The sequence below is a fragment of the Filicampus tigris genome, chromosome 11 (assembly GCF_054856515.1).
Source record: "Filicampus tigris isolate MCC_2025a chromosome 11, RoL_Ftig_1.0, whole genome shotgun sequence".
NCBI classification, from domain to species: domain Eukaryota; kingdom Metazoa; phylum Chordata; class Actinopteri; order Syngnathiformes; family Syngnathidae; genus Filicampus; species Filicampus tigris.
The window spans coordinates 9,780,333-9,808,021 of NC_141227.1; the positions used below are offsets into that span (position 1 = coordinate 9,780,333).

The window sequence follows — 27,689 nt, forward strand, 5'->3', positions numbered from 1 at the left end:
CTCCCCCTCCTTCCAAGAGACTTTTTTTCACTCCGAGCAGAAAGTCATTCAGGCAGCATGCCAGCAGTTTTCATCCTGCTGCGGTCCCTGGTTATCAGGCTCCTCAGTAGCAGTCTGGTTGGCTCGCTGGTCCAGTCCCTCAGGAGAAGCCTCTCTTCAGCCGTCACACACCTCGGTACAGCTCTGCGCCACGTCTGGGAACGTGTCAGCTCCCAAGAGTCCAAGGAAGCCATCGTAGGCTGTGTGCTATGCATTCTCAACATGCACAAGAAGGTGGACAACTGAGCTCCCCCTTCACTTGCTGTACAACCTTCCACTTGTCAGCAGCACAGAGACTGGACAAGCAGACGCAGTGAGTGAGGAGAGTGTACAGAGGAATGTGAGAGACTTTTCTTTTTAACGTGAATTTGGTCTCCAGATTGTTTTTTTCTCATCAGGACACTGGCCATGTCTGAGAGTATTGTCAGGAAGATACAGCCCTTCACAATCGGGACGAAGCTGTCGGTCCCCGCCGTGCCCAAATGCCAGGAGTTTACCGAGACTTATCTGCAATGTCAGAACCTTGATAACTGCACCCTGCAGCAGAACCTGAACTCGCTCTACCTCAGTCAACAGCAGGTCTGCGCACATGGCCCCTGCCTGGTTGCGCCCACCGGCCAGCAGGTTGCCCCCGTGATCCACAAACAGGAAGACATGACCGCAGAGGACCACCTCAACCAGAACATCGCGTCTTCCTCTGCTGTTTCCAGATCCATCAAGAAGATCACAATCTCTGGGAATAAGAAAAGCCCAGAGAACACAAATTCAGTGGGACTAAGACAGCGACCCATTTTGGGATCCACGTCCAAAAACCACAATAACAACAACAACATCAGCGGCACATGTGATACCAACCTTCCTCGGACTGTGGGAGTCGACTGTGACAATAAACCTAACTCTCAGTTCAAGGTACAAAACACAGACTAAATATGAATAGCATTTTAAAAATAGATTACATTGTGTAATCGCAGCAGAGTGATGATTGCTTTATTCTGATTAAGCCTAACCTAAATCTGCTATATTCATTTTTAGATGTACTCCTTTTTATGTTTCATAATATTCTTTTTAGCTTTAATGCTATTTGACCATTAATCATCTCAATGAAAAATGTATGTACTTTCAGGAAGTTAGCCTTAGATTTAATGAACCATGCCTCCTGAAGCTAATTACCATCTTAAATGAAGCACATTCATGCTATATTTTACCAATACCAACATTAGAATTTTCGTCCAAATTTGAGGTTATAGTAAAAACAAACAATGGCGAGGAATACCCAGTAATGCAAGGGCAATCCAAATCAAAACTAAATAGACAGAAGTCCATCCAACAGGTAAGAAGCTTTGCTAAATTTGACTGTTAAATGAGCTAGTACTAATGCGTTATTGGTTTTTTTTTTTTTGGGGGTGGGGGGGGGCGAAACATTTGTTCTTCATGTTTCAACTGTTTTATTGGTGTTGGTGACATCTTTGTTGAAGGCGAATTTACAGTATGTGGTTTGCCCCCCACATTTCCTTATACGACACATTTGTGGGGCAGTCAATACAACACTATGACAAAGGCACTTTGAGTCCTTTGGTTTCACCTTGTTTGGCTGTCACGAAATGTAAAAAGTCATGTGTCAGCAGAATAACCCAATCCGCTGTACTGTATATAGTGTGTTGCATGACATTGGGCAAAGCGTATTGTTATGTTTGGCGAGGTCCTCGTTGAAGTCATCCCTGCATGCGCGTGTGTGTGGGGGTGTGTGCGCGTGTGTGTGCTCTGTTGCAGCACACCCTTCAGAGGCAGTGCTCACTGGAAAACATGAGGTCAGGGAAGATGTTAACAAAAGAAAAGACATTGTAAAGTCCACATGGAGGCTGGTAATAATAACACACTAACACAGTGATGGCCTCCCTCATCCTTTAAGGTCATTTGACTACATAACACATTTTCATTGCCTCTCACACTAACTACTCACTTAAAGAATGTTTTCTTGGCTCATTGCAAATAACTACGTAGTTATGATCAATTAAAGAAGCAGTTGTAACTTACAAAAATAAAGTTTATCAAAAAAGATCAGAATAAAATGGTACCCGAAGTAAAATTCAGGTGTGACAGCAGCACATTGTAGATTGCTATAGTAGTAATAAGAAACTGTTTTATACAACTTTTTCGAATGATAAAATGACACGTGATTTTTTTTTTTTTTTTGAGCCAAAGATAAAACAGAGCAACAGATAAAAACAGGCACTGAGCCTGTCTAGAGGCTGACGTTCGAGGATCTGCCAGTTCCTGCTTCCTTCATGCACGCAGGTGCTTCCCGACTGGAGAGCTGCAGGAATTCTTGTCTAGTGGGAGCATTGTGTTCATTTTTAAAATTTAATATAATGCTGACATGGATGGAGGGTTTTTTTTTTGTGAAGAGTGGCCTTGGGATGTTTTCAAGGTCTGACTGAAACAAACATCATAATAAATGTCAGAATCATGGTAACTGAAGATATACTGGTTCCTTCTCCTGGCATCCGTAAAAGCAGCATGATTCCAGTTCCTAGACCTCAGTGACTTTGTAAAGTGAGTGTAAATGGTGCACAACTGCACTCTGTGGTTAACTGGTGACCAGTCCAGGGTGTAGTCTACCTTGCACCCAAAGATTGCTGGGATATGTCCAGCTCACCGCAATCCTGAATGGATGGATGAATGTTAGAATCATGACATTACTTTTTCACAAATCCTAAAGACCAATACAGATACTTGCTAACTTCCTAACTGACATTTAAACTTCCCATTTTGTGAATGGCAGGAGAAAGACGCTCAAAGATGTCAGCATCACGCACAGACGGAAGAGCCAACAGATGTTACATCCCAGAGTGACTCTTATACTCAGCACACGTCCATCTTCAACAAGAAAGTATTGCAGGTAAAATATATAATACTGTATATTGCTGCACATATTTCATGTGTTCATAAAATAATGTTTCTGACAACACTTACCTCTTCCTAAGTGAATACTACAAATTTGAACTGCTGTGCTTAAATCAACAGTAAATGTTGTTTTAATGGGGTTGTCATGGCCTCTTGATTGGTAGGCCAACAGAAAATGGAAAACAAAAACAGAGTCTGTAAGATGTGGTGTGGCAACTAGAGTGTAATATTCCCTTAGCATAAGGAACCTGCTAATATATATATTCACCAAAAACATTTTCCCCAAATCGCTTATAAACATTCAATATGCGTTTTTCACATAAATATATGGGGAAAAGGGTCGTGTACATTAAGTTCTCGAAGCCGATTGGCTGTCACCGACGAGGGACGGACTGGGACCACGCGGGTCGGCTAAATATGCAGACGGGAACTCGGTGACGGTTAGGCGATGCCCAGCTCTGCTTAATACAATACTAAAACACCACTAGATGACAGTAGTGTTCTTCAAACAAAGTAACTGTTATACACTGGACCCCCGTATTTTTTTATTTTTTTTCATATTTTCAGTGAGGGGATTTGGGGGGGGGTCCCCCTCCCTCATTTAACTACATTTTTTGTGGAAGATACATAATCAAGGGTTGATAACCCTTGATTTTTGTGGTAGAATTTTTGATTTTTTTTTTTTTTCGCCCACCAACGCATTTCAATGCCCGCCGATTAAACACAGATTTTTTCTTTTCGCGGGCTGGCCAGGTCTTTATCCCCAATGAAATCTCCACTGTACCCTCTCAAAGACAACTCTTTTAACTTTATTTTAGTTTAACTCTTATCGTGGTTGACCTTTTATTCAAGTGTAAAAATCTAATTTAAAATCTAACCTTCAGTGTTAATAAAGTAATTTTTATCATTAAGGAAGCTGAGAGCAAATGAATTCACTTCACACTGTTTTCTATTTAAAACATTTTTTGAAGTTAGAACAACTTGAAAGTCAACCAAGTGCTGTTCATTATTCCACTGCAGTCAGTGTTATTCTGGAGAAATGTTTAATTGTAAAACCTTTATTACCACAGAAGTAAAAAGAAGCAAAATTGTGTTTAATTTATAAGCCGTATATTACTCTATGTCTGAGAAAGGAATCAGCCAAAATATGTACTGCTTATTATTTTGTCCCAAGAATTGAATGAGAGGTGCTCGGCTAAGGGTAGACGAGGAGGGAAAAGCGGCACAAGTGAAGCAATTATTTAGGGATGAGATCATTGTTTGGCTCTATCTCTTCACGCCTATGGCCCCGCAAGGCTTTATGAGCTGCAGAATGGGTCGCATTATCTCATCCTTACTTCCATGCCGGCAAAAGGACATTTTGTCCAGTCAATCTGTCCAAACATGAATCAGTTGATTTGTAGTAATAAGAACTATTGGATGTTGCAAGCTCATAAAGTGCTTGTGTTAAAAACAATGAAATACTGTCTCACATTGTTCATGTTAGCCAACTTAGCTGCCTTTAGCTCAGCGACGCTTGATCTTAAAAGAAACCCTGACAGTGTGCTGAAATACTGTTTCAGCATGTGTGTTAAATAGTTCTAGATACTCCGGACATGTTGGGTGTAATTGCTAGAGCTGATGATTTTCAGATTATTTATTTATTTATCTATTTATTTTAGAGTTAGGGAATTTAAAATGGCTTAATGCTTGAGGCTATGGTTGCAAAGCCGGTCAGCACATGGAAAAACACACCATCTGTCTCAAAAGCTGTTCTGCAAAACATCACAACTTTCACCAACCCTTTGCCATGACAAAGTATAGAAACCTGCACTCTCACAGTTGTTTTTAGGGCCAAGCCACATTACTGGAGCAGTTAAAAATGTGGCTAAGTGGTCAACATTTTACAACGTGTAAAAACTGTACACCTGTGTTCTTGTTTTTACCTTCAATTGCTAACATTAGGCTTTTAGGAATAAAAGGCTGTCTGAAACAGAGCCATTTAGCTTTCTAAATATATTCATCAAAGAATGACGTTATCTGCGGCTCTGCGTGTTTTCAACGTAGTCACAGATTTTTCACATTATAGAAGCGGTGATACAATCTAAACTGCCAATATTAAGCAGTCTTCTTTTTTGGGGCTAGACTATGGCCCAACTGTATGTTGGGACCAACAGACCATTGTTGTGCAGAGTGGACAGGAAGAAACAAGGGAATCATAGACTTCCTGTATGAGGTCATTGTGAGCCTTCCAAGATTGAGGCGATAGCAGCAGGCACATTTTGTCAAGCTCTTTTCCTTCTGTTCTACACAGAAATACCTTGGATGCCTCAAGGGGCCTGTAAACATAACACAAACCTCTCTGAGGCTAAGTGACATCACACGTTTTAATCTTGGGCAAAGTGTTGTTTAGTGGCCATGTCACGTATGGTCTACGTGTTGAATGCAGATGAGGAAGTGAGTTTATAATATTATTTGACTTTACTCACTTTATATTCCTTTAAGGTCAATGTGTTGACATTGTAATGGCTTATTTGTGCACTGAACTGTAATTTGACGTTTGACGAAGTACCTAAATAAGTTCAGCTCAGTGGAAAATAAAAGCTTTGCTGATTTATGTAGGCTCCAACTAGGGTCTTGGTTATAACTGGAAGTACCAGACGACGTATTAATTTATTGTTCAGTCATTTGGACTGAATGCACTTTATAACTGGCAATCAACTAGAAGCTTCATGGCAAACAAATGATAATTTTCCAAAAGGTTTTGGCTTTTGTCACCTGCTTTTGAGTTGTCACTCTGTACGTCATCGGCCAGAAAAGTCAGCTCTGCATAAAGCCTTATGCAATCGTGTCCTGGCAGGGGCCATGTGAAACGTCTGCTCTGCATAATATGACATTGAGAACAAAGTGTTTCTTGATGTGTCTGAAGCACTGTAAGCCAAGGCCTCTTTTCTCTCCTCATCAGCAGGAATAGCTCTGTATTTACCAACACAATACTACCACTTTGTCTTGAGAGGTAAGCAACACATCTGATGCCATGCAACCAGCAGGCGTGGATTATCCTTCAACAAAAGTTATACAGTGCTATGAAATGACTTTTGGATTACAATGAAACTGACTAAGAGGAAATGGCCTTTGTAGGCTGAGACATGGAGCAAAAGCAAACTGCAAGAACTGAAGGATGACTCCAAAATTCAGGGCTGCCCCCTGCAGGACTGGGATGAAGCCTCACAGATACTTCAGCGAGATCTTAAAGACTTTGACAACACCCTAATTCAACTGAACCAGGTAGACATATTTTCTGCAGTACAGGGAATCCTTATCATGTTACCAGTACAATAAAATGCAAAGTTATCTGTCAGTTGTGACGTTTAAAACATTGAAAATTTGAATGCAACCATTAATCACAATTAACCAGACAAACCGTTTATACTTTTCATCCTCTGACGAAAATGTTTGGAAATGGTAGATTGCAGATCGTTGACGTACACTGGAATTCAGAAACCAATAAAGGAGGATAATCAAGAGTTGTTGAGTTTTCTTCCTCAAGGTTATATCCAAAGGATTTTTTCCTGAAATATGTGACAAAAATGCTAAATGCTAAATAATCTATAGCATATCGTGTCGCTTCCTATGACACTTTTGGTGAACAATGACAATTTTTTTTGGTCTCCATTTCAAAAGACAGGTGATCATCTGATCTGCAAGCTGAATCCCACTTCTGACCTTGTGAAGAATCAGCTCAGCCATCTGAAAGACCAATGGAACATTCTGAAACAGACAGCTGCCTGTCAATCCAGGGTGCTGGGAGGTTCCAAAAACCTGCAGGAGTTCAACAAAAAAGTGGACAAGCTCGAGACATGGATTAAAGAAAAGGTAAAGTCCAGCTATTCAGTCCTAGAGCATCAAGGACTATACAGTATGCGTACCATTTTTGACAGCACTAAATTGCAAATGATCAATTGACAACTACAAATATCATCTAATGAAATATGAACTCGTAGATTATTCACTAGTGCTATCATCATGTTCACTTAATTGTCTAAGCCCCAAATTGAACATAATTATTCAGTCAGGTGTGTTCTATCAATCATCTACCAATTCCTCTTGTCAGATCTGACCATCGGGGTTGATTTTCGGAATTGTATCGTAAACACAAAAAACAGCAGTTCTGCAAATAGTAGTGGTTACACTGGCTCAAGTGAACAAAATGAATGGCACAAAATAAAACTAATCCAAACAGCAATATGTATGTGAATAATGCAAACAACATAAAACAAAAAGCAGGGGTGTTCCAATCAAGGTTTTATTATGACAATTCCAGTCACCCATGAGTGATATCGGCAGATATCGATTCCAATACAGATCAAATGGATTAGCTGCAAATTTTAGAGCTGCTCACTAACAATTATTTTGGTAATCTCTTGATTATTTTTCTGATTATTGATGATTAATCAGATTTCAAAACAAAACCCCAAATACATTCATTCATTCATTCATTATCCATACCGCTTATCCTCACAAGGGTCGCGGGCGTGCTGGAGCCTATCCCAGCTGTCTTTGGGCAGTAGGCGGGGGACACCCTGAATTGGTTGCCAGCCAATCGCAGGGCACACAGAGACAAACATCCGCACTCACAATCACACCTAGGGGCAATTTTAGAGAGTCCAATCAACTTACCATGCATGTTTTTGGAATGTGGGAGGAAACCGGAGTACCCGGAGGAAACCCACGCAGGCACGGGGAGAACATGCAAACTCCACACAGGGAGGCCGGAGCCGGGATCGAACCCATGACCTCTGAACTGTGAGGCGGACGTGCTAACCAGTCGACCACCGTGCCGCCACCACAAATACATTCTATCCAAATTTTCTTCGATTTAGTATACAAAAACAGGACATTATTTCAAATTGACAGTGCAGAAAATGCACAAACAGGTATATTATGATGCGGTTACTGGTTTGGTCTGTAACATTGAGGAAAGAGCGAGGTGACGCTACACTGCACACAGGCTCGTCTCTAAGTCGCTGCTGGTGATCAGTTTTTGTGATCAGCAATGAAAGGCATTGGGGATCACATACTTCTCTTCTACGGCAATCGGCCAATCACTACCAGTGGCGGATCAATCTGAGCACCACTAATAAAAATATGAAAAGAAGATTACCATTCATGGTCTGCATTTATTTCCTCATCAAGTTAGTGCAAAGACAATAATCACTGAAAATAAACTTGCATGGATAGTCGGTTATGTTTTTTTTTAAGGTGAATTGAAGTCTACTCATGCTCGGGGCTATTTCTGTTTATGTCCTTCCTTGATGGCAGGTATAATGCGGTATTATTCTGGTGCCTCTAAAAAATGGCTGGTTTCCCAACTAATGGAGGCTATAAACTCTGACTTTTATGTGTGCCAACAGGAAGAGGAGCAGTCTCTTGTTAATGTCCTGGGTGCAAACGTTGACAAAATGCAGCTAACCAGAAGAATTTTAGATTTGAAACAGGTGAGCGTTAGCAATAATTGAGAACAGCGATATATAAACAAAGCATTAACAAACTAACAGTTCACATCAAAGTTAATTGTAAATTTAAATACACGCAACCATTATTTGGTTAAAGAATAAACAGTAGTGCTTTGTGTATTTTCTGTTGCTTATGTTTATTATTTCACTTTTGGCGAAGTTTCCTAGCCATCAATGGCCCAAGGTGCAAAATGAACTTTTAGACATTTAGAACAGATTTTTTTTTTAACTTTTTTTTGTTTGTTTTGTTTCTTTACTGTAGGATGAGCAGCTATACAGAACCCTGCACGAAGAGATCAATCACATGGCTCTAAAACTAGAGAAACAAGGGAAGTCGGATAGTAAAAGCATCTCAAGCAGAAGAAAAAATATCAATAAAATGTGAGTGTCTATCAAGATGAACCAATATACTAAAGGAAGGATAAATAAATGTCGATTTATTGTTTTCTGCTGTGTACAGGTGGCTGAAGGTGCAGTCTCATCTGAAAAAACACCAAGACAATCTTCATCTTGCACTGGAAGTGTCCTCATTTTACCAGCAGGCTGACAACACATTATTTGCCATTAATAACATGGTATTATAATTATTCTTCATTATGTTTTTCATTGTCCAACACATGGAAATGACATCACTTAAGACATCTGCTTTAATCTCAGATGAAAAGCATATCTGCCTCAAAAGAGCCAGGCCTCTTTGGAGACAGAGAAATCCGTGACATTGCCAGTCAAATCATGGTAGGAAAGATCTTTTTAAAGCTTAAATTGTTTGGCAAAAACCCTCTCCACCTAATCAACATGCATTATGTGTGCTAGATGTTAGATGTGAGTGTGTCCCAGCTGTCAAATCTGCACCCTGCCTTGGCTGCCGGTGTAACACAGAAGCAGAGTGAGGTCAGGGACTGCTGGGTTTCTCTCCAGAGGGTTTTCAGGTAAGCCAGCAGGTCAAGATAAGACAAACTATGGTATTATGAGCACAAATGTTGCTGTGTTTGTCTGTTGTCAGTAAATGCAAATATAGGTGTGTGTGTACATTCCAAAGAAGGACCAGTCTATATGTCTGGGAAAAGACCACACAACCATCAGTTGACACGGAATGTGTTTAAATCAGTGTAATGTCCACAATGTAAATGGATGTTCTTTAATGAAAAAAACATGAGCTAATTTCAAAGCAGACAGTGATGTAACAAGTTTGATGTACTATCTACCGGACGCCAAATTAATAGGAAAGCCTGAATGTATTCATGTAGAAACAAGCTGATGGCTTCTAGAGTCACCACATCTTAACCCAAGAGAACACCCATGGCGATTTTGGACCAACATTAGACAGTGCTCTCCACCACCATCATAAACACAGCAAATGAGGAAATATCTTTGGGAAGAATCATGCTCATCCCTGCCCAACCATGAAAACCGTTTCAGGCTTAGAGCACTTACTGGGGACTATCTTCAGTTCCATAAATGACGTAACCGCTGTCGTTTAAGCTGTGTGCCTCAGCTATTTAAATCCAAAAGACACAAACACTGGCAGAAAATTCACAACCATAATTGGACTTTATTGTGGGCCTCTAAAGCCCTGCTGTCAGCGCCACAGCAATTTCTTGCTCTGCCTGTCGTGCAGGAGTGACCGGACAGCCCTCCCTCCCATGGCCTCAACATTCACCAGGGAAGACGCTGACCCCTTGACACCAGCCCAAGAGCTCCAGTGCTACATGGGAACAGAGACTCAAACGGCCATGGGAAAGCAGGGGACAGAATGGCCGAGTCATGCTGAAGACTATACGGTAAGCAGCGTAGGTATTACGATCTGTTACTAGCATGACCACACTGTGGCTCTTAGCTAGTAGGGGAAATATGTCATCAGTGCCAGCAACATCTGTGGCCACCGCACATAAAGTGTCAGATGGTTGGGAAAATGCCTTATTTATAGTTTGAGAAGGGTTTTACTTAATAACAGTGTATCTGGGTTCAGATGTGAGCACTGATTCCACATTGACACCCAACAAGCAAGTTTTCATTTCTACTAGATGGAAATGCATTGCAGTACATTGCCAGATTTCCCAGTTGTAAGGTGGTGCCAAAATTAATGATGTACTTTTAATACCACTCTGTCTTGAAATATTATGGTTATTCCTTTGTAGCAACCACTAGAAGACCAGTTTTAAGAATTTCGTGAGGTTCCATGAAAAATGTCAAACTCTGACTATGCAACCATGCTGAAGGCTGGGCCAGAGCAAACATACTTTTACCTTCCCCAAAAAGTCGAACTGGTTTACATAGCCTTCACTTTATGACACAATAATATCCTGGCTCAACCTCCTTAACAAAGCACAGCGTGGTGTGTTAATAGATGCTGGGTCAATCCAGGGTGACTGGATCATGAGCTGAAATTATATTCTGGCAGCCATGTAAGAAAATTATCGAGTATGTCAACATTACTACTTATACCAGGCTGACCATAAAATTATAATGACAAACTGTGAGATTGCCTTGGAGAAATCATTCGACTGTAGCTTCAGTAATGTGTTGTGCAGTTTGTATAAAAATAATCAAAAGAATGTTCTCCCTTCTTTCCTTTGGAAAATTCTTGCGCCTATGTTCAGTTTATCTAAGGAAGTCCTTGCTAAGTCTTTTAATGAGAAATTGCCCAGTGATTGACAGCAATTTCACTCTTTTGATTCTACAGTAGTTGTGTTTCTATTTGACTTTATTTTCCTGCTCTTGTTTCTAGGCTTTGGCTGGCCCATTGTAAAGTGACAAGGGCTATTGGGCCCATTGGCTAGCAATACTGGTTGCCTTTTTGTCCTAAACCCTTTCACAGCTGTGAGTTGACTGCATTGAACTGAACCGTGTGAGTTTGCTGGTTGCGCTTCTGTAGGAGCGTCACTCATTACTCTTTGTAGTGCAACTAATAAGACAATTTAAACAAAACCCAAAAGACCAAAAGGCAGCCAAGACAAAGCCAGGCACAACCACCAATCAAATAGTTAAAGTAGTTTGTCACTTATTTAGTAATGTTTTACCTCAGGCGCCTGTGTGTGCTTAACCAATTGCAGATGGGCAGGATTGTGTGTGATAGCAGACAGACCTTGGTGTGCAAATACTGTTGATAGCGTGCATTATGCATAAATGTATTCACTTATCAAAAGTATTTTCGTTGCCTGTGCGTACATCGTCATCTGTACGCCTGTGTTTATGACTCACTTATAGTGGATTCGGTGCGGATGCCAGTAGTACGGTCTCTTTATAGCTGGAGGTAAACACGGGCATCATTTGTTTCTATGGCTAAGTGTAGCCAGATGCTAGGCCTGCAGACCAGATGGACTCAGTGCTAAGTGATCGTTTTTGGCTGACATCACTTCATAGGAAGACACTCAAGAAGGGATCAGTCAAAAACAGATGAGGTTCAACACTACTGTGGGGAAAAGTGTCTTGTGAAAAGAGATGGTTGGATGAGGCCTGAAAAGCAGAATACCACTTCAAAAGATTCACTTGCACCATCTGACATAATCTCTTTCATAATCTTTGGATGTTGGGCACACTTTACACATTGTTTATATCATGAAGGAGGGAGAACAGAAGCAAATGTGTAGGGAAAAGATGTCGACCCCACTTGTATTGGGATGTGGGATTTAATTCGGGTTAGATTTGTGACAGCTTTGGATGGCCATCTTGTTCTGTGCTTGTTTACTGAAAACAGTTATAGTTCGCCTTTATGTGGTAGTGGTATTCATGCGAGAAGTATTTTTGGGGTTATCCTTGGTCTTGTCATGTTTATTTTCACTGAGTGAAAAAACAAAACAAAATTATGTGTCATTCAAATAAAATTGGGCAAGTGTCCATGTTTTCCTGCTTCCAGCCATTCCCGTTAGCAATGAGCTTGCAGCATGTTGCTGATACATTTTATCTTACAATTGAACATTTATTTTTTCCACCAGAGTACATCTGAATGTTGTGGGAGTACGAAGCAAAGCCAGGCACAGCAATGCGTCAACCACACCTCTTCTTCACCCTTGGGAGATGGGCCTGATGATGTCATCCTCAGTCGTCAGTTGAGGAGGGAAAGGTAATTTCAGCCGGCCTTCACTCCCTCTCTCTTATGTAATGAGAGGTCTTTATGTAAGTCATAATATGAGGTGCATGTCTGTGTATTCTTTCCAGCAGGAAGCCTCGAGGTGAGCCCAAGTGTGCCACTGCCCCGAGAGGCCACCCACAGCTCCATATTCAGCTCCAAAAGTTCACTGTGTCAGCTGACAAGGTAAACGACCTCAGCAACACCAAAAATCACTTTTTAAAACTGAAGTCTCATTTTCAATCCATTGAAATTAATCGCTCAAGGTTAGCGCTCCATTTGTGCATGCTGGTACATCGTTCTCTTGTAACAGGTAACAGACATTAGGTCATGTTTCATAATGAGCAAATCTTCGCATTCACATGTAATGCTGCAGTGTAGCAGGAAATGTCAAGGCTCATTTGTACCTATACAAAGTACTTTTTGTTAGGTCAGGAATGGAAACAACACCTCAATTTGACTACAGTAGCCGTGTTGCTTGGTACTTAGCCATCACAGTGTTGTTATTCTGTGAACATGTATTCTTATAAGCTAATTTTCCATCTCTTTAACCCAATCGCTTTCCATGTTTTTCAGACTCTGTCCTGGCTTAAGGAAAATGTTTCTATGGCCACAAAAGTGTGCTCAATAGCCACTTTCGAAGGACTAGAGGCAGCCAGGAGGTGCCAGCAGGCAGTGCAACAAGAAATCCTCACCAACAACGCCAGGATCGAGGTGGTCAAAAGGGTAAGCTAAAGTTCCTTTCTGAATGAGTTACGCATACAAGAACTTTGTGCAACACATACAATGAGCTAATCTGCGTTGATGGACAGTTTTGGTATGCATTCAAATGATCTGAATTCCCTATTTTTAGGAGGGCCATGGGTTGGTCCGTGCTCAGCACCCAGGCAGCAACAAGATAGAAGAGTTCCTCCGCCAGCTGGAGATGCTTTGGGAAGAGCTGCAGAGGAGGCACCAGAGGAATGCTGTGCTCCTGCAGGCCTCGGAAGACCTCGGACTTAGGGTAACATTCATCGCATAAACTGTATTCTCAAGTCAGACAGAAATGATCTTGAACTGAATGGAGTTATGGCAGTTGATTGTGTGTTTTTCCTTTGTAAGAAACTTAATGTTCAGACTGTGAGCTTGATCTTTCAAGAGTCTCACGATCACTTCACAGTATGATTTACAATGTTATTAAATGAATGTGACGTTGCATTATAAGTGGTAGATCAGTTACTAACCTAGCCATATTTTCAATGTTCATATTGGGCAAAGTTTCTTGCAATGAAAAGCACCTCACTCTCAAAAACTTTGACGGTCTGTCTACTTCTTTCCTATAAAGGTGTTTAAAGTACGACGGGCACTTGTAAGCCTGGAGGCCTGGCTGGAGTCTGTGGAGCTTTCCATGAAGGAGTCCTCGCTAGTCCGTGACCCTGAAACAATGTCAATTGCAGAGCGAGAGCGCTGTCGGCTGGGGAAAGAAATAGCCATTTGTGGCCAGGAGCTCGGTGCTCTCAGACAAGAGGTGGAGCGCCTCCATGGCCACAGTCACCCACACGCACGTGGCTTGCTATCACGTATGGAAGACGTGGACAGAAAGTAAGATCAAGTGTCATTCTTTGAAATCTAATTTAGTTGAAATTATTATGAAGGTAAACAAGAATAACAAGTATAACCACAGATTTTTTTTTCTCTCAATGTGCTCACCCGTTAAAGCTTTGGACTAAGTCATTTCTGATTCATAGAGCACATGATGTCTAAACCGTAGTCCTGACATCTACTTCCCACCACACAAATGAATGTCAGACTCACCCTTTCCATGCTTCGCTTTGGTTGACTTATAGCATGAAAGGTTGTTGCCATGGACACTGAGTACAGTACATCTTGGACTGTATTATTAGATGCACCTATACTCATAAAAACCAGACTGCAAAGAACACCAAACTGACGAAAGAAAACAAAGAGTGGTAAAGGTTTCCATTTAAGTTTTTCAGAGTAGGTAATGAGCAGGGCATGGAATAGACACCTCAAGAAAACTCTCACTAACCCGCAGTTGGCTGGTGTCATTTATTAACATTGAACGCAAGAAACTTCAAGTCCATTTAATGTGGAAAAATATCCTTTCAAATGGGTCTCTTTCCCATCTGAAAAGTAAATTCTGCACACATGTAGGTATATCCTTGCTCTGCAGTAGATCTGTTTATGTGACACATGACTACATCAAAACATCATTCTTGCATAGTAAAATAAACTCAGATAATACATGCAGTGTGTAAAATGTGGTTGCTGAAAGGCGCTCGGCTGGGAATGCAGGTGATGATTAAGGTGTGCCTGATTTTCCAGTGTTTCAAATGTTCCCAGGTACCAGCGTGTTCTAAGTGCTCTGACTCAGCAGAGCTCCAAGCTACAGGACACACACAAGCTGACTGAGTTCTTGGAGCGTGTGGAGCTGGAGGAGAGTCAGGAACTTGACAGTCGTCAATACTGCTTAGTTCAGGTGGGACATGCCGAAGAATATTGTTGTATACATTTCCAGTCCAGTTTTTTTTCTATTTTGTCCAACCCTCTGTCTTTATGTGAACTACTTTGAAAACTGTGTGGAAAAAGTCATCCGCACTGTTAACGCTTTAAGTATCACTAGCTCTTTTTGGAAGATATAAGAATATTTTATGACACACATAAAACCAACACCAGGCATGAATAGATACCTCAAGGGTGTGGGGAATTTTCATTTATGAAGTACATAAAATATAATAGATATCTGTTTATAGCCTCTCCACAGTAAGAACTCATCACTTCCTGAGTTGCTGGGACTTCAAAGCAGTGGTGAGGCTGAACTGAGCACGGGCGACCCTGTGGTGGAACCAAGAGAAGCCGCAGAGATGCTGAATGACACCGTGAGGGGAAAAGGACCACCACAGAGTCATGAGCAGTCCATACAGGAGCTACTGAGTAAGGTGAGAGTGGAGAAGGAAAAGTACAGAAACCCATGTATTATTAGGGGGAAAGTATTTCTGTCACAACAGCTGTGCAAACGAATATAGCAGCATCTGGTTTGATTCGGGTGCTATGGAGTGAAAAGGCCACAAATGAGCATTTGGGGTGTTTTCTTTTGTGATTTATGCAGTTTACTTCAGGATAGCAAATACATATGCCTGAGAGGACTCCACGTCACCTTATAACATTTGAAATGTTTATCTCACTGAAGAATAATGAGTTAAAACTCTCATTTTACAAGTTCTCATGATGACTTGTGTGCAATCCTAGCAAGCCAGACTGTCTGTGTGCATGGAGGAGTGTCTCAGCTGCTGCAATGATCTTAACCTGGACATCCTTGAGAAAGAGACCGATATGGCAGTCCAGTGTGAGCCAGATCGCCGTGACTTTGAGACTCTGCAGGAGAGGAACACCCACCTTGAGGTGAGAGGAATATTGTAATACAGTAATGTTGTGTTCCAGATTCTAAATTCCACCAAGGCTAATATGGGACGGTATGTATCACTTTTGACTAATCGGCTTTAGATTACAGACCTAATTTGATTTATACATTTCTGTCAGTTTCTTGTCAGATTTTGTCCTATCTTAAAAAGGGCCACCCCAGCTCACTCAAAAGCTGTGTGTGTGCCTACGTGTGTGTTCGATGGGTGTATCACATCCGAAGGGCACAGGGATAAAAGTGTGCGTTTGGAAACACTAAAGATCTGGATGAGTCAACACACGCACAACTATCTGGACCTGATACCATTGAAGCAGAAATGACCTAATCCCACAAACTGAAATAAATGTACCGTCAGCAGACAGGAATCCTATCTCACTGCTCGTGAGGCTCATTGTTGCAGACGGACGCAATAAAGTATTGCTCCCAGAGAACATTTAACACTAATAATTACAGCCTTGTCAAAAGGAAGAAAAAGGTGGACGCGATGGCTAGTTTGCTATTGCGTGATCAAACATATGTGGACCATATGTCTTTTTCTGCTGTAGAGTGCATATAAATCTAAGGCGATGAAGTCATGGGCAACATTATAACTGGTACATGCACGGACAACAGTGCCAAAGATGATGTTCAATGGATTTCTATTGTGATTCTGGGATCCTCACAGATTGACTATGAAGTTCTCACTGATGAAATGAAGGAGATGGAGAGCCAGGCTACTCGTTTGAAGGAGCTCTACCCAGAGAGAGTACATGTGCTCTGGACCAAGATTCAGCGAACACTGCAGGTCTGGACGGAGCTGGGCAAAAGTGTGATGGAGCTCAAATCACGTCTGCAAGAATTCTTGCAACTTCAAGACTTCTTCAGGAGCTACCTTGCAATGATGTAAGCAAGGTCAAGGGATATGTCCGCTTCTAGTGCCAGATGTTCTTGCCATCTTTCAGTTTCTGTGGACAACATGAAAAGTAAAGAACAAAGATCTTGTACTCAAGTTGGCTGGTGAAAAGTAACACGATGCAGGAATTTAGCACACATTTCCTGGTCTGAGTCTGACAAAATAATGTTTGTCTTTTTAGACTCTAAAAACAGTTGGGTTAAAAATAACACAATTTGGGGTGAAAAATTGACCGACCCACTAATTGGGTCAATTTGACCCACCTTCTTGTGATGTTTTGTACAAAACAACCAATTTCTGGGTTGTTTTCTCAGAAAGTTGGGACAAATTGACCAAGTAGTTGTTTTGTTTTTAACCCAACCGTTTTTAGAGTGTAAATGTCTGGTCATTGTCATATTTTATGAATGACTTTGCTCACAACGTTGTCCCCTGTTTCTTCCAACACCTCTTACATCACCCCCACTTGTGTGGATAGCTCATGGACAGAAGACACCCGATCATGCATTTTCTCAGACGCCTTGCATCTGAGGGCAGATGGACAGTCCGCAGAGCTTGATTTACAAATTGAGCAGAAGTTTGAGGAGTTTGACGAGCTAGCGGCATCTGGGAGAAACATTTTAGACAAAGAACACCATCTTACTCAGATGGTGAGCTGGGTTATAAATATATTAAATTCAAACCACTGAAATATTTTTACCGCTTCTACTGACCATTAGTAATGTTTTTCAGGTCGGTGAGCGTATGGAGGAACTGCGGAGTATGCTTGGGTGGATTTCTGTGCACTGGAGAGCAAAGAAACAAGAGTGGGTTCACAAGAAGAGTGTGCAGGAGTCCTCAGTAGATAACATTTACTCTGAGGCCACATTGTGCTCCCCATCAGAGGTACATTTGCACGAGTCGCTCAAAATTATAAACCTTCAAGATCAAGTTTGTTCAAGCTATACACCATTAGATGTTCGTGACACACATGGTTTAAAACCAAATCAAAATATTTGTAAATATTACCTAATTGTTCGCTCTATGGCTTTTTCAATAGAGTACAGATTCCTACGAGTTCTGTCAGTCTCTGAATATCATCTCAGAAGACAGCAAACCCAAGGCTAGAGGAGGCAGCCAGAGCTCAGAACAGTTTTATGGACATGCTCGGCAGCCAAAAGAGAAGCAGTTAGATGATGGCTACGAGGTCATGAAAAGTATCACACAACGGGACGGTGAGCCCCCCCGATCAGAGTCTCCCACACAATCCCTCATGGTCCTTCGGGAGCCCAGCACTTCCTCTTTAGGGGGCATGGTCAACCTCATCCTCAGCTTTGGTAACTCAGGGGACAGCCAGGTTCAGGTGGTGGACCGATCTGTTTCAAATGATGAGGTTGTAGAAGAGACCTCTGAGCCTCTCCACAGGGTGAGTACCCACGCTTTAAATGTTTTGGTAACTCACCAAATGGCATTCAAGACATCGCAATGAAATGTTGGACGGCAACTGTATCCATAGGTTCTCTCTCCTTGACTATCTGCTGTTTGTTCATTTCTCATTCTACCTTGGCCATCATATCTGTCTTTTTGCCCACTTTCTCCTTTAGCCGACTGTGCCTGCCTGTAAAAACTTTTGGAAGCGCTGCCAGGGGCTTTTGGAAAATACTTTGGGTAGTTTAAAGCGAAAGAAAAAGATTTATCGGCAGAGTGCAAACGAGGTAAATTGCAGGGTGTGAATTGACAACGCATGCTGCGCCTTCAAGTGTGCTGGAACTGCATGCTGTGTGTAGTTATTTACTGTGGCTTAACCATATCAGGTACAGCTGGTCCTGCAGCTTGCTTCCCGGTGTTGTGATCCATTTTCCAAGCCGAGTGGTGTGACACAAAGAGGGAATATATGAAGTCTAAAAACCTAAATGCTGACAAAGCAGTATTATTTTACTCACACCATCTCCACATCATTGTGGCAGTTAGAAAGTTTAAAAATACAATTTATTAATACTAAGAATTTTCCTCTCACAGCAGTCATAAATGCAAATAAGAATCCAATAAATTCTGCTTTAATGATGCACATTAACTGGAGTGATATTTTAGGGGAGGACAATGGGGGTGTGTTACTTCGACCATATAACTGTGAAGTAGGGGTGGTATGACTTCAGATTTTATTCAAGTCGACACTAATGTGATGGGAGCCGAGTCAAAATGTCTCTGATGATGTCATTGATGTTTTTTCAGTACAGTACTAAAGAAAACAATCACAGGAAAAGGGGCTTACCGGTACTTTTCAACAACACATTCATCGACATCGAACAGCTCATACACCAAATTTACATTAAAACACAAGAGCACGGATGTGGGCTGGCTGAAGGATTGCTCGCTGTCGTGTGAACACATTTTCAGCCTTTGAAAAATATCCTCTCACTCTGTCGGCTTAATGTCGACTAGCTTACAACATATTCAATTCATATACACAGTCAGCAGCATTGGATACAAACAGTTATGTCAACAAAAACAAATAACACTTATTTTTCTTTAGCCCGATGGTTATCATTTCACCGGCATGTTTCTTGTAATTATAATGTGTAGTAAACATGGATGGTGTAGTGCTGACAGATTCAGTAAACTTTTCCGGACTCAGGGTATAGGACCTCTTTAAATGGTTTTCAGTTTCACACTTTATTGCTTTCGCTCTCTTTTCCAGCCTTAACTACAGCTTCAAAGTAGCTTACTTTTATGTCCGTTTCCATTTTGAGTTGTTTTTTCTCCACAGCTCCAGATGTCCCTACAAAGTGTGTTTGTAGCTCAGGGACAGTCACTTTTGATTTACGGTACATCACTAATGACCTATGGTTTGCTTGGTGTGATTACACCTTGGTCTTCCAAAAGATACTATTTCAGGAATATAGAAAAGAAGGAAAACAGTTACAATCGGGTTTTGTACCAGAAATCCCATTCCATTTTTAGTAAAACAGTACAACCAAAGAATTTTGATAGGGAGGTGGTGCCAAATTGCCAAGAAAGGGCAACCGTCTTTCATGCAAAGTCGAAAAGGAGATTAGTCAGAGAGACAATGTGGCACCATGTTCACCGATTTATGATTTTGACTGTGTCCTGAAATATGTAATTACTATGCTGCTCTTCTGTACCCTTTCACTTTTTTTTCTTTGCTTTCACTTAATGATTTGTATGGTAATGTGAAGTTTTGGTGTTTTCATGCCATCATTCATCCTTAACACAGTAAACAGTTCTTTCTTTGCTAGCTGCAAAATGTCACCACAAACATCTCTGCGAACAAAGATAATTCGGTCAAGCATTCTGAGATTCTGAGGGAAGAAAACACTCACGTTGAATGGTTCTCTCCCTCTCTCCTTAGGTGAGTACTTACTTACATGTCAAGGATAACAACTCAGCCGTGGCCCCAGTGTATGAGAGTATCAGCCTCCCGCGCCAAAAGACATCCTCGGCCTCCCCTACCGTCTCGGCATCCTCCTCCTCACCACCCTCCACAGTGCAAGCGCCTCAGACCAGCGTATCCTTCCACCCTTTGAACGGGAGGCATGTCAACAGCTCCATATTCTGCAGCCTTAAGAGAATGGGCATGAAAAGAAAGAGAAAGAGAGACACTCGCAGGCATACCATCCAGAAAGTCATGGGGGTCGACGAGGAAACAGATGAGCCTCGTTACGCCTGTGAGACGCTCACTTATGACACTCGTACCTGGCCACTCAAAGACGGTCGAAGGAAGAAAAGTTCGCCACAGTGCGGGAATGGAGTTGACATAAAGAATCCCCTACTGAGAGACATTGAGTTAGAGTGCACTGGAGAGGACACTATAACTCCATATGCTGTTTCAGAGGGACCGGCCACCTCCATCCAAGGGAGAGGCCAGTGCAGATTTCTTTCCTTAGGCTCCGTGTTGAGCTTTGACTTACCAAAGGACATGACGCTCATCCCCAGCATTCAGGAAATCATTACGATAGCTCCTCCAGAATCTAATAAAGCTACTGGGACTGATCCAGATCCCAACTTCCAGCGGCACACAGCATTGAGTTCATTCAAACAAACACGTCCCTCGCTGGCCAACAATGTTAGCAGAGCCGAAATCGGCTCCGAGACACAAACGTCTACAGTTGTTGCAAAAGATTTGCCTGAGAATGACGCCCTTTTCAACACATCTCTCCCAGAAAAAGATGAGGATTGGATGGCACTTTGTAATGGTTTATCCAAAAGACAGTTCAATCCGCAGTATGATGCAAAGCGGGAGTCGGCCGAAATGTCATCAGTACTCAAAAGTGTCAATGACGACACCTGCAAGGTTTCCCAACCCCCTATTTATGTGAATCAAGCCACTGTGTCCATAAACACTGTTGCTCATAAACACAGGTGCCCCAATGTTCATACACTTATTCGGGACCTCAATGGACACAAGTACCATAAAAGTGCAATAATACATGACGAGAAGCCAGGACAGTGTCTGCACCAAGCTTCTCACATGTTTGTCAATCTCAAGCCAACTGCGAATGTTCGCCAAGACTCGGTGGACTCAGGCATCTCCAGCTCCAGCAGCATCAAACTATGTCCTGAAGCATCTTGTCCAGATAATCCCCAGATTACTGGAACGGTGGGGAGGCTCATGTCCTTTCAAGTGGGACGCATTGACTGCATGAAGATGACAGAGAATGTAGGCCCGTCAAAATCCAACGAAGATTCACAACAAGAACCTGTCCACCTGGACCATCAACAGTTTGAGGAGGAAGAAGAAGAGCTAGAGGGCATCTGGAACCAAACTACCAACTTCAGACAGAGTATCTGTTCAGACATCATGTACCAGCCTAACCAAGAAGAGTCCATAACATCGGTTCAGCCGAGTGAGCCCATTCAGAGCTCCTCCCCCAGCAAAGTGCCAGCCACGCTCTATCGAAACCTTGCCACAGCCTCAGAACCCAACCTCTTCGTGGCCGACTTCAGGCTGCCATCTACCACCCAGAGCCTCATGGGTGGCGACAAGGAGCCGAGTCCCCAGGGCCCACCACAGATCGTAAGAGACAGAAGGTCCTGGGCAGCCTTTCCAAACAGGGACCAAATTGACAAGACCCTAGTGGTTGTGAATGAAACAGCCGCAGATCAATTGAAACTTCCGGATGTTGTGGACAATCAGAAATATATCTACCAATACAGAGAGGAGGAAGAGGGGGAAGAGTCAAAAGGTGGGGAGGAGCTTGGCGAGCACACAGCTAGTTTAAAGGTGAGGTCCTTACTTGATTAACTGCCAGCACATGAAACGAAACGAAATTGTAGAGCAAATGCATCTCACTTCTGTTAATGTGACTGGTTTATTTTGCCTTGCTCAACCACATTTTCCCAGCATTGTCCAGAGTGCAGGCCTCTGCCAAAAGCAATTAAAAAAAAAAAATGTTTTCTTTGGCATTGCCAAGTAAACCAGCTCCCAAATTTAATAGTTGGTTCTTTGGTCGATGTAGCACTGCTAATGTTGGTTAAAATCAGCATGAAAGATTTTCCAAAATAATGACAGCCACAATGTTCTATTTCCTCTACATAAACACCACCCAGATTAAGTAGGAGTACTTTCTGTTTATCCATCTATTTCCTGCATACCGTGCCATGAAAAAAAAAAGTATTTGACTCCTTATCAAATTCTTATTTTTTTTCATTGTTTTCCCACTTTTTTGAAGATAACAAAAAAACGTAGATATCAGTCAAAGGTCACCGAAGTAAACATAAAATGCAGTTTTTAAATCATAAAAAAGCACTTGCTTCTGCCATTGCTAAATCATAATTTTACTGTTGCTAATCACATTTTTCAGTTGATTTTCACTGAGCACACTGAAGCCTGATTATCTGCAGATCTGTTCGTTCAAGAAGTAACGCAAGTAGAACCCGTGTGACAAAATGAAGTCGGCCAAAAGATGTCAACAAGCTGCAACAAAATACCATGATCCAAAGAAATTAAAGAACTGAGGAGTAATAAAAGTATGTAACTGCCATCTTTCAGTCTGCAAAGGGTTGTAAAGCCATTTCTAAAGATTATGCACTGTAAAAACAGATGGGTTAAAAGTAACACAATTTTGGGTCAAAAATGGACCGATCCACTACTTGGGTCAATTTGACCCAACTTTCTGGAAAGAAAGAATGGGTAGTTTTGTATAAAACAACCCCTAGAATTGGACTGTTTGTTACAAAAGAATGCAAGAATGTGAGTCAAATTGACCCAATTAGTGGATCGTACCATTTTTGACCCAAAATTTTGTTATTTTTAACCCAACTGTTTTTAGAGTGTGACTGTAGTGAACCACGGTGAGAGCCATTATGCACAATTGGGGAAACCTGGAACAGTGGTGAACCTTGCCAGCCTGCAAAAATTATCCCTAAAACTCATCCAGCAGGTCACAAAGAACCACAGAAATTAAAGCATAATACAATGCAATTTAATACTAGGTAATCAATGTATAATCATCACATAAATATGACATTTTACTTGCATTTTAACAATGCATCTTGTTTCAAGAAATAAAAAGTGAAGATTGACATTGTCCAAGGGGGGATGTCATGTCTGTTCTTGTGTTTAAAAAAGAAGAAGAAAATGAATTTTTTCAAATCTTTCAAAACACAAACAAAAGAAAATCAAATATAACCAAATATATCTGCATGGCTAATTCAGTAGAAGGTATCACAGCCGATAAAATTTTTGTTGGAACCTCAAACACATTTTCTGTCAGTGAGATTCTTCTTCTCAACAGGGACAGTCAAATGGCCTCTGTCACCAAAAAGAGGATGCTCAAAATCTGGAGTCCATAAATATGCGAGAGGAGTCAACGGCCACAAGAGGGCGCTTCAGTACCTTAGTGAGATTGAAAGCATCTTTTGCATCAGAAATGAGGCTGTTCCGATTGAAACTCGAATGAACTTGAATCACTTTATAACCCCTTTTAGAATGGAAATCCTGAGCTGCAATCTATGGAGGGAACTCTCGAGAGGAAGCAAAAGCTTCAGCTTGGAGGAAAGAAAGTAAGAACGGCTCCATTTGTTGTTTAAGTGAGCACGGTCAGCAAGTGTAAAGTCCCCAGTCAGCAGCACGCTCTTATCTTACTTCCACAGGCTGCCTCCAGAGGCTGGAACTCGTACCATACTGTCTTATATCGACACACCTTATGCTTCTATCAGGATAGAAAGGAAACCCTGAGGGTGAGTACAGTAGCCATGAATAATTAAAGCAAACAGTAATATGCGGTCGGTGGTGGTCAGCCTTTGCTGCCTTGCAGAGTTCTGCTTGTGGTTTGCCGCTGAACCTCACTGGAGCTGATTGTTCATCTGCACCAGAGTACACCAAGAAACCAAACTGCTTCTGTTTGAGGTAAGAACGTCAAACAGAATGCATCATAATGATGTACGAATTCAGAGGTAATGAAGGAGTTGAGATGTGGGAACTTAGTGGATCGTTGAGTATCTGTAACTTTTGTTTTGCGGCCCGCAGGCTGCGTGATGGCTCCGAATATCTGTTCAATGCCTCCTCGCGTTTTATGATGAACAAATGGATGAACAAAATACAAGCAAACACAGGTGAATAAATTAAGAGATGTTAAAATGACTGTTATTAGGTAACCATCTAATTACATCTGTTCTGTCTTCAAAGGTGCAAGTCAGTCTGCGTCTTCATTATCCAACATCCCAGTAGATCAAGACATTCCCATTTCCTTGTAAGAAAAGATCCTGTCCAACTTAACACCACTGCTCTTTAAACTAATAGTCTGTAATGGAAAGAAAACATCTGTCCCTCCCAACAGAAGCCCCCCTCTGTGCTCGGGCTGCTATGGTCTGGCCAAATGCTACTGCTCCTCCCAGCATGATGTCACCTCCACGTTTCCCAGACGGAAACCCCCGAACCGAGCCAAAGACATGGTTGTCCTCTCCAGAGAATTCATGCGCTTGCCACAGAGTCACCTAAGACGTTTGGGGGAACATTCGACCATTTCATCCACACATGGACGCTTCTGTAGTAAGGCCCTCTTGCTCTTTTTGGGACGATATAATGTACATTCAACTCGAAAAGTATTGGAAAAGGGATTCCTCTACAGACTCAACACAAAATAAATATCAACATTTCAGCTTTCATTTCCAGGTATTTAAATCTGGATCTGCTGGGCAACTTAGAAGATAGCATTATTTATAAGGAAACAGAAATTTAAATTATAAAATTATTAGGACAGATAGCCTTAAAATAGATAAATGAATGACTTAATAATCAAATGATCTGTAAAGCAATGGCTGCATTAAGTTTGTGATCACCAGTTGCATTTGTTTTTTATAATGCCTTCAAAAGTTGTTTGCTTTTGGGGCGTACCCCCCTCAGTCTCAACAGTATCAGGTAATATGCATTCTTTTAATCTGGAGATTGACTTGGCCACTCTAAAAACTTTCACCTTTGCCCCAGTTGCACTCCTTTGTTGTTCTGGAAATGTGTTTTGGCTCATTATCTTGCTGCATGGTGAGGATTCTTTGCTTGCATCTTTCTTTAAATTGGCAGACAAATAGAGCTCTGTTAGTAACTGTAAAATGTGGCAAAATCTGAACCTGACAACCCTCGCCTTTTATTGTTTAAATACTCAATGTAATGCAACAAACACACCTGCCGGTCACATCTTCCTCTATTTTTGCACACGAGAAAAATATGTGGGTTGTTGTTGTGAATTCCACCCAGATGGAAATAGCTGGAAAAGAAAGTTGGTATGTTGAGCCCTCGTTTTACATTCATATTTTTCTTGTTCTCTTCTTAATCCAAAGCGTTTTTATGTACAACAAAAACAAATAAATTGGCACCACTCCCAATACCCTTGGAGGGAGTATGTAATTGTATTTAGGTCATTACATTACATTCAGTTGTTTCTAATATTTTGACCCTCAAATTGAACATGTGAGCTAATCCTAAACATCTCCCTCTCGGTCTAATGTAGTGATCTTCTGCATCAGGACAGATTACAACCACAGCATTAAACATTTCTCTGACAGTGTCAGTCCCCACTCAGCATTTTGAAACCCTTGTGTGGGTGTACCACAGCAAGTGCTTGAAAAATGTGCTTCATTTTGTCGTTTTTGTATAAATAACGGTTAACACAAGCATATTCCTTATCATTTAACACAGCTGGTCCTTTAAAAAAGACATTTAAAGGGATAATCCATCTTTTGTTGTGTTTTGGATTGATAAAACAGGGCTAGTCGCTGCAGATACAATGTTATACAGTAGGGGGAGCCCAAATATTGCCTTACTGCTACCTTGTACTGAACCAATGCTCTAGTTACGAGGTTCTCCATTTTTTTACACCAGGATTCCCTAAAAAAATACTGTACTTGGCTCCTCGTGTACCACGTAGTAACGTAGTAAGCCTGAGTGTTTTCAAACACCTGGCAGAGGTTTTGTTCTTCAAAGGTTTATTAATTGTAAGCCACTGCAACATTATGCACAGTTCTCAGATCATTATTTAAATGGAGGGGGGAACTATGTGAAGGGCTTGATTACGGGTTTTAACAACACTGGCTGCTATGTCAGACTGTATTATTGTTATTACTCAAGTTACTCAACTTTATTTATAGAGCAATTTAAAACAACCATTACAGCATACAAAGTGCTGTGCATGGAGCAAACGTCAATTATACACTTACAAAGACAGTGCAAACAGTAAATTAATAACACAAATAAATAGTACTGGATTGTAAAAAAGTTGAAGCCACTGTGACATCATGCAATATGAGCATTTAATTCAGTGATCATTTCACATACCACTGGAGGGAGCCTGCGTACCACCACCACCACACATTGAGAATCGTGGTTTTAGTTGATTGTGATTTGTCTACTGTGCATTTGCTTCATTTCTGACTTTGTGGTTATTTGCTGCTTGTTCCCCCACAGATAATGATAATGATGATGATGGCAGCAGCTGTATGCAGATGGTGACTCACGGTCTACAGGGAGGAAGCGGAGACAACACCTCTTCCCCCCATTTGTCCCCCCCACGCAGCAATCAGGACTGTCTGAGCAGCAAATGTCGCTCCCACTCTTTCACTTCTGGTTAGTTTACGCCTATGAACCTCAATGATCTAGATCATGCGTAGTCTGCGCGTCTTGACTATTTGCGTTCTGTGTCGTCTCCTAGAAACCTATCAGAAGATCAAGCCGACGCAGCAGACCTGCGGGGACCTGGAGAAAGGGTCTAACTATAGCGTGACGCTAGTGCTGGGAGACAAGTCATCGGACAGTGAGACCTGTGGCGCTCCACCGGTGACGGTGGCTGATTGGCAGCGGGACACCGGCCTGCCTCGGTCTCGCAACAAATCCGTCTTTAAGAAGTTCTTTGGCAAAAAGGACCTGTGACTTTTCACCAGAGTGTCTATCATGTGCAGTGCATATGTTTTCATGAGTATTATCTACTACTGACTATATTTATATTCAGAGTTGCTACCGCAGTTTTATGTGAATGTGTGAGGGAGTATTTTTATGTGTGGATATTATTTGAATACGACGTGTACTATGTCGTACGAGTTTATTTTGCCACTTGTCTTAATTTGACATTTTTGTTGTTTGTATGAAGCAGCACGGTAAATATTGGAGTGTGCATGTTATTTCTGTGCTTGCGTGGGTTTTCTGCAGGTACTCCGGCTATCTCCAACAAACCAAAAACATGCATGTTAGGTTCATTAAACACTCTAAATCAGTGTCACCAACATGGCACCAGGAAGCCTCCAAGGACCACATGAGTCGCCTGAGGGCCCGTTTTAAAAATTGCTCACTTGGGCCATTGTGATTTCCTAGGAATGATGTCAAAGTGATCATTTCATAATGTAATCATTTGCAGAGATTTGTCGAAATAAAGTGTTGCATATTGA

At 41.6% G+C, this 27,689-nt stretch overlaps 1 protein-coding gene across 3 annotated transcripts; it reads left to right on the plus strand.

Annotated features, from left to right (window-relative positions):
- The first annotated feature begins 101 nt into the window (after positions 1-101).
- Positions 102-27,689, plus strand: mymx (myomixer). Of its 3 annotated transcripts, XM_086045402.1 has the most exons (34): positions 102-352; positions 438-948; positions 2,822-2,938; positions 6,064-6,210; positions 6,607-6,798; positions 8,337-8,420; positions 8,701-8,819; positions 8,899-9,013; positions 9,096-9,173; positions 9,252-9,367; positions 10,057-10,219; positions 12,374-12,501; positions 12,597-12,693; positions 13,084-13,233; positions 13,361-13,510; positions 13,832-14,088; positions 14,851-14,986; positions 15,261-15,446; positions 15,757-15,909; positions 16,593-16,810; positions 17,296-17,467; positions 17,550-17,702; positions 17,857-18,222; positions 18,401-18,511; positions 20,167-22,038; positions 23,552-23,656; positions 23,745-23,819; positions 23,910-23,996; positions 24,074-24,165; positions 24,286-24,371; positions 24,445-24,508; positions 24,596-24,807; positions 26,716-26,874; positions 26,960-27,689. In XM_086045402.1, exons 1-34 carry the CDS (start codon positions 249-251, stop codon positions 27,175-27,177), a joined length of 6,993 nt encoding a protein of 2,330 aa, XP_085901528.1. In that variant the 5' UTR covers positions 102-248; the 3' UTR covers positions 27,178-27,689. The 3 variants fall into 3 exon arrangements, with proteins under 3 accessions (XP_085901528.1, XP_085901526.1, XP_085901527.1); XM_086045400.1 differs by lacking the exon at positions 18,401-18,511; XM_086045401.1 differs by lacking the exon at positions 18,401-18,511 and having other exon boundaries at positions 12,600-12,693.

Bases quoted from the DNA above. Each gene is read 5' to 3' on its own strand.
- mymx (XM_086045402.1), top strand. From the start codon at position 249: ATGCATTCTCAACATGCACAAGAAGGTGGACAACTGAGCTCCCCCTTC. The intron at 9,368-10,056 runs GTAAGCCAGCAG...CCTGTCGTGCAG, and splicing joins TCTCTCCAGAGGGTTTTCAG to GAGTGACCGGACAGCCCTCC. The intron at 22,039-23,551 runs GTGAGGTCCTTA...TCTTCTCAACAG, and splicing joins AGCACACAGCTAGTTTAAAG to GGACAGTCAAATGGCCTCTG.